Here is a 7631-nt window from a genome sequence, read left to right as displayed (position 1 = left end):
TGTAACGGCATCCATTAGCAGTAGTTGGTTGCATGCCAGCATAGAACATAGGCCCCTTTCCTCTTGGCCCCCTTTAACATCCATCATACATCACCAACTCTGAGCATATAAATTCAATTTCCTTAGGCGGGGTTCACACTTAACAGTCACATACATACTTGTGAAAATGCGTTCGCTGCACATACCGTGAAAGTCAATGGAGAATTATACTTATGTTTAAAAATTGTGAAATTGCATTTGCGTTTTCACGTGTGTGGAAAAAAACGAAAACTTAAATTGGCACATTGCGTGCACATTCTATTGGACTTTCATAAGCTACTGTGAAAGAACACACACAAATAAACCACATAGGAATGCAAATAGTGTCTGGAAGATTTCCATGCAAAAAAATATATATATATATATATTCTGCATTGATAAGTTTGAATCTTGCCTTAGACCTAATCTGGGCAATTCAGTACATACTTCAGTCCTGTTGTATAAAGAACTGGTAATCCATAACAACCAACCAGGGGGCACATTACCTCAGACAGACCCAAGAAATTCTGGTTGCAATATTTTACTGATCAAGAGGAAATGGTAATTTCCTGACTGAATGAACCTAATAATGTTTCATATTACTGTAGAAAGATAGTGTACACACCTTAAATACACACAGCACTCTTCTTGTCTTCGTTCTTGGATGTATCACCTAGTACGCTCCAGAATGTTTGACTAACCCCTGCATGTTGCACTTTGTCTGTACTGTACATTTCTATACATTTTTACATATTGTTGAAAGAGTGCTGGAAAATTACATAGGTTGATGACTGAGGCAGTGGAAGGAAACGTGTTTTAGAGGGGATATGCTAAAACAAGAGGTCAACCTTTGAAACTATTTGGTAATTCAGCTCCTGGGAAATACAAGGAAGTACTTCTTCGCGGAAAGGGTGTAGTATTCACGGAATGCCACAGCAATATTGGTGGTAAAAGGGGTGTTTTTTAGGGAGTTCAAAAGTTCTTGTTATGTTGGAAACAATAGCAGAGTGAACCCGAAGACACGATGTGTCGTGCTGAACTCAAGCGACAGCTCTTTGTGATTAAATGGACTTCTAAAAGGAATTTCCTCTGTACTAATTAATTGTATTCTACCCGCAACCATCTGACCTGTATATGTGTTTTTGTACAATGCTGATAAGCTTCAAATATGAAATCACAACGTGAAAATATGATTGTAAAGACGTTTTATTGACAGTTGTAGAGATGCCTTTATACAACAAACTGTACTCATATTTCCCAGACTTGGTTTGGCATCCTAAAGGGAGGGTCAGAAGCAGGAAGGAAAACTACAAAATGCCGTACGTGTTAATACAGGAAATAGAGGAGAAGCGATGAAGGCCATAGAAGAGCCATTTTCTCACAGGCATGACAAAACTGATGACCTGGTATTTCTATACTAAGTACCTCATCTAATGCATGAAAGTGTGAGGAGCTACAGTAATTGAACAAATGTAGGAAGGCTGTTTGGCCATTTAAGAATTTGCAATAGTCAAGCATCTATCTACCTATATACTGTAAATATAATGAAGCACTTCTAATAACTCAGCTCATGTGGACTATTAAATATTAAAATACTATACAAGATATTGTGATCTTGATATCCATGGATCATTTGCTTTTTTGGATAGTTCGTGTGCAATAAATTGTATGTTTCTCATGTGACTTTTGCATGATGTCTGTACGTAATTTTCTAAAAAATTTAAATACAAAAGATAATATTGTACAGATATATAAAAAAAATAAAGTACATGAAGAGGCATATGACCCTGATCAGATAAACATGTCAAATTACACTCCTAATCCTACTTAGAACTAACCTTAGCTACCTTCTTTCATTTTTTGCGCTGTTAGGGTTAAAAATGATGGCACATTTATTTTCAGCCTACAGAAATATTGTAACCAATCTGTTTGTATGTTCACTTGGGAACTCTGAATTTATGATATCGATGATATCAGACTAAGTCCTAGGTCTCCTTCTCATTCATACAGTCAACTCTGAATATTCGTGACCATGTGTACTTCTGCACACCAGATATCTCTGTCTATCACGGTTTCTTTTAAGTATTTTAAGTAGTTGCATAGGCATGTTCATAGCTTTGAATATGCCGTCCATCCATCCATCTTAACTTCTGTGGTCCTCTTCTTCTTTTGCCCTTAAATTTTTCCAAGCATCAAGGATTTCTCCAATGAATCCAGACTTCTTATTATAATGCGCAAAATGTAGCATTTTTAAAGTAATTGTGATTGTGTAGCAAGTATAGAAACGCAAAAGCTCTGTGAAAATCGTTTGCAAGAAATCGCTATAAGGACTTTTTCACACCGCAGGTGATTCCGCAGCAATCTCGTTACAAGTGATTGCATTGCGTTTGTTGCTGATCAGTAAATCGCTAGGGAAGCATTCACACTGCAGTGCACGGTCATCCCTAAAACTTTGCATGTAGTGCTTTTGGTGTGAATGCAAACAATTGCGATTACTAACATGAAGAGAAGAAAATGGCCCTGCAAGAACCGCACCACAAGGTAATCAAGTACAAAACAGCCTTTATTAAACCATATCAATGATAAAACCAATTAAGAACAATTGCACAATGTAATAATGCCCTCAAAGTGCACTGTAAGTGCTGCTGCGTACATAAGTGAACACATAATAAATCATGATAACACAGCTATATACATCGGTAGCAGACAATGTGAGAATAGCGAAGTGGTGGGTGATATGGGTCTGGAAGTGCAAAGAATCACCCTATGATAACAGGGTGACCACAGTGAAAGAGGAGACACAATGTAGCTCCACAGAAAATAACCAGTGGGTGAAAGTGTTAACAGCATGGGCAGCCCAGTGTGGAGACCACAGTCAGGTGGAAAAGTAAGCAGCGTTAGCAGCCCAATGCGAGGACCAAGAAAGTAGTGCAGAACCAAAGTGTGGACAGGGCTGGACGCCAAAGGAGAGTGTATAAGTGAGGCGCTTACCGAAGGAGAGCTGTGCAGCGGGGCAGGCGTGCAAGGAGGCTTTTTTGATTGGTCCTAGAAAAGCACCTATGACCGATTTAGGGGGCGGGGCTACAGACAGAAGAAGGATGCTTGTTAAGTATAATAAAGTTTTATTTAAAAAAATGAATTGCAAATCAAAAGTGCTGTACAGTTTACTGTTTACTGTACAGCGCTTCCAAGCGTCGGGAAATCCCAAACGCCCTAGGAATCACTGCACACAGTGCTGCGGCGACTTTAAAGCGCTGCATCGATTCCTAGTGGGTAGCAGGCCTAAGGGAGGAAATTATATCAAGATTGGCTTCAGTCAGAGGCAGTGAAGATGGAAAATGCCTGGACCACTTTTCTCTTTATTTACTATTTAAAATTCACTGAAACCAACACGTGGACAGAACAATACATACAGTACAATACAATGCATACTTGTTATGCAAGTAGAACAAGAATGTATCTACTTATATATGTGTTGTTGTTTTTCCTGGAATAGTATGGCTGTCCCTGCTACTTTAATTCTTATTGAGTGGAAACAAGTTGGAATTTCAAAGATGATCATTATATTGTACTCCAAAATAACCTGCCACTGGAAATATCTGCTTGATCCCCTTCCCTCCCTTCTATGCAGGAATGAACTCGCACATCTGGATGACCTAAGCTTGCATATTCATGGAGAGAGGTTTTGGGAGGAATAAACTTTGGCGAGTGGATGATGACTGCACTTCTAACTGCCATGCGCCATCTACAGTATGTGTGCTTTAGCGCACTACAGAAAGTCTCCAAAGCTGTACATACTTTTCATTTTATAAACAGGCCTCTACACATACATATCAGACTTCTCGGCATTCATGTCAACAATAATAAAAAAAAACATACTGAATTGATTGATCCTGTGAAAATAATCAGCCATGCCACAAATATGCTCCATTTAAGTCCATTAATGATCTGGACTGGGAGCCGTGAGAGTAAGCAGGAAGTCAGCCAGTGCAGTTGGCATGTAGGAGAGCGGAATATAGAAAAGTTTGGCATCCCAGCCTGCTGAGTAGCGAGTTTGGGGATGAACAGCAGTCAAGGCATGCTCCATGCAATCTGTGACAGGAGTTAGATCTGCATTACAGAGAGATTTAAAAGCCTTCTCCATCTCAGACTCATCTGTAAAAAAAAAAAAAAAAACACCAATTACTGTTTTACTCAGCCTATTATGCAACTAGAAACAGCTGCTAATTTAAAGGGAACCTGTACTGAGTAAAATTATTTAAAATAAACACATGAGGTAACTTCAAATTAACATTACATAGTTACCTTGCCATCAGTTCCTCTCAAAAGCTCACCATTTTCTTCTGACAATAATCCCTTCCAGTTCTGACAACATTTTGTCAGAACTGAAATATATCAGTTGCTGTCAGTTACAGCTGAGAGGAGAACTGATGTGCCCATGTTTCCCTATGGCTCAAGTGGGCGATGTTACAGTTTAACTGTGTGCTGACCAGAAAGCTGTTATGGTGTAATGGCCATTTTCAAAATGGAGGACGGAGAATTCCATTGATCACAGGGGACAAACAGGACGCAGGAGAGGAAAGAGAGATAGAGGAGTAGACTACACAGGAGGTAAGTATGACTTGTGTATGTTTATTTTGAAAAGGATGTATCAAGCGCTTCACAAGAAAAAACCAAAGATAGCTGCCAGAGGTTATTCCATTCCACAATGGAACTGTCACATATATATCTTTACTCCTCAATATGTTTATTTTGACTTTTAATTTTCATTTCAGGTTTTCTTTAATGCATGGATGACAAACTCAATCATGTAAGTGGCCAAAATGTACAACATTGTCTAAGTCGCAGGCCAAATTATTAACCGTTTCTGGACCGATGCAATTGAAATCTGTGTCCTGCTTGTGGCTGTGTGGATCTGATAGGACGTAGAGTTCAACACTCATCGCCCAACGGTCCGGCCGCAGATTACTTTCCCTGCGGTCTATATGACGGCAGAGATGTGTGAGCCGGTCAGGAGCTGATTTCATTGGCTCCTGACCCTGTCATCACTATAAGCCATTCCTATTGGCTTACATTGATTGACAGCGTCAGGAGCCAATGAAAGCGGCTCCTGACCTGCTTGCACAGCTCTACCTTCATAGGGACAGCAGACAGAGGACACTGCGGTGGGGACAGAGCGGCGTGACAGGTGGGAGCAGCGCATCACTGCAGCGTTTTGTCGGTAAGCTCCATTTTACCGTACCAGCAGTCTCTGGTTCTTAAGGGGGGAGAGACTGCTGGTAGTAGTTAACATGTAACATTTATAGAACAGTCTTAAAGTAAGTGGTGTAGTTATATTGACTGTGTGTGGCCTGCTCCTCCCCTTCGGCAGATTAGCCCAGTGGAGCAGTTTATTTATCTGCTTCAGTACTGTTTCGAGTCTCCTCTGATATTCCTGACAGCCACACGCTCTATGTAGCATAGCTCTGGTTCCTGTAAAATGTTACATGATTGAGAGGAGGAAGTATGGAAACACAGAGCATACTGCTGGAGCAGGTAAACAGTCAGTCAGAAAGACTGTCACTGGTGTGCTGTCTTTCTTTTACCGCTTACGAACATGCACTTTGGAATCTCTCACGGGCCACATAAAATGGCAAGGAGGCCGCATTCGGCCTGAGGGGCGTGTGTTTGACACCTGTGGGTTAATGTTTTGTGGATTCAGCACATATCTGTGGTATCTTCATTCTTCACAATTCTGTCAATCGCACAATGGACTTCCTGTATAAGGGCGCTAAAAATAGCAGTATTCCCTGTTGTAACACCCAAAATTGCAATTATCAAATGCATATAATGACACCTGTGTCATAAAATGACCAATCATACCTTCCCCCTTATAACCTCTTCTTCTCCTTCTTAGGTGAAAAATACACCTTTATTTTAAATATCACCACACATCGTGCCATTTATCTACAGTAGCACTTCTTATCTTAAAACAATTATGAGTGAAAACTGAGAAATAATGTATTTTTCATGTTTTTTTTTTTTACTTGCTTTTCCCATTAAAATGCATTGAAAATAAAACTATCCTTAGGAAGAAATACTCACTTAGGTTTAATAAGTATCCTCCTCCTTTTGTGTCCAACCTGATCATGCACCTCCATTACTGTGAACCCAAAGGACCATCTAGGCTATGAATCTGAGTGAACCTTATGCTGGGAATACACGGTTCGTTTTTGCCTTCGTTTAAACCTTCGATTCGTTCGGTAAACGAATCGAGTGTTGAAAACGTATGTGAAAATAGTCATAATCTCATTATAGTTTCGATTAATAGACCCCAAAAACGAACGACTAGTGATCGAACATGTTTGATATTATCTCTCTTTATCCATCTAATCGAGCCATTGGTAGGCTTGATGGCTGTTCAGATCGATTATACATTCGTTTTTGCTAGTCCGTCCCTGTAAAAAGGGATTTTCGTTTCGTTTCTTTGCAGCCTTCGATCATTGGAAAAACGAAACCATCAGAATCGGAAAAAAAAACTAAACCGTGGGTGGTGATATTAACCGTATGACTGATTATTTCGGGATCGAAAAGGACAAAAGGCACAATCGAAACGAAGGTTTAAACGAAGGCAAAAACGAACCGTGTATTCCCAGCATAACTCGCCTAATCTGCATGCTCCCCTCCAGTGACTGACTAAGCATTACCTGGTACTCATACTGTGCTGCATGATCTGGTCTTTCTTGTATTCAGGTATTGTCATTTTGCTGTATGTCACCCCTAAATATTGTATGTATCCCTATTTATTGTCCAGCGCTGCGTAATATGTTGGCGCTTTATAAATACAATAAATAAATAAATAAATAATAAATAAATAATAAGTAGTGATAAAGTTATTGTCAAAACTGCTCTGGCCAATGAGGGGAAAATGGTAACTAGATGTGAAGTGGTTAAATGAGGGATGAAAACTGTTCCACACTGCTAGTAGATTTCCCTTGCATCCAATCAGATTTGTCTCCACTGCTTATCATCATCCCTCTGGAGCTCTTATAAGTCTTATGAGTCATTTCAAGCAATGAAACAGATCAAAGACAGTATTTTGCTAAAATGAGTCATACAAGTACACCAACACTTGACGTTTTGAAATTGTATAGTGCTAAGCTAATGGAATTAATTTACAAAATGTATTGTTGCTTACAATCTTGGAAATATTTCTCTCCATAACTATATCGAACTTCTGCATGGATTTTGTTCCAAATGTTTCTTAGAATGTTTTTCATCTGTTCTATATCATTCAGTCCAGTCTTAAAGTAGCCCGGCTCTATAATGGAAACCTTTACTCCAAAAGGTTTAAGCTCGTGCCTGTAAGTAAAGATATACATTACAGATATTTTATGTATAGAAAAAGAACACATTCATGTTTGGTACCAACAACTTCATTGTAGGGCTATTGCAAAAGCTACATTGGTGTCCTCAGACAAAAAAACAAAAACTTTGTCATGTCCTTAAATATTTCATTGGGAAAAACATTCATGGGCAGCACGGTGGCGTAGTGGTTTGCGCTCTCGCCTTGCAGCGCTGGGTCCCCGGTCGATTGCCAGCCAGGTCAACATCTGCAAGGAGTTTATAGGTTC

The 7631-nt window shown here is 39.6% G+C and overlaps 1 protein-coding gene across 6 annotated transcripts in view; it reads right to left on the bottom strand.

Annotated features, from left to right (window-relative positions):
• Positions 1 to 2563: 2563 nt before the first annotated feature.
• The window catches only part of LOC137545825 (retinol dehydrogenase 16-like), a 76057-nt gene continuing 70989 nt past the window's right edge, over positions 2564 to 7631 (bottom strand). For all 6 annotated transcript variants that reach the window (XM_068267502.1, XM_068267500.1, XM_068267496.1 and 3 more), the window contains exons 4-5: positions 7196 to 7359; positions 2564 to 4173 (exon numbers count right to left, since the gene is read on the bottom strand). In XM_068267502.1, coding sequence (XP_068123603.1) covers positions 3959 to 4173; positions 7196 to 7359 — 379 coding nt within the window. In that variant the 3' untranslated portion in view covers positions 2564 to 3958. The remainder of the gene's footprint in view (positions 4174 to 7195; positions 7360 to 7631) is intronic.

Source organism: Hyperolius riggenbachi, chromosome 2, assembly GCF_040937935.1.
Source record: "Hyperolius riggenbachi isolate aHypRig1 chromosome 2, aHypRig1.pri, whole genome shotgun sequence".
NCBI lineage: Eukaryota > Metazoa > Chordata > Amphibia > Anura > Hyperoliidae > Hyperolius > Hyperolius riggenbachi.
The sequence above is the reverse complement of the archived record's forward strand: the minus strand, read 5'-3'. Positions and strand labels throughout refer to the sequence as shown.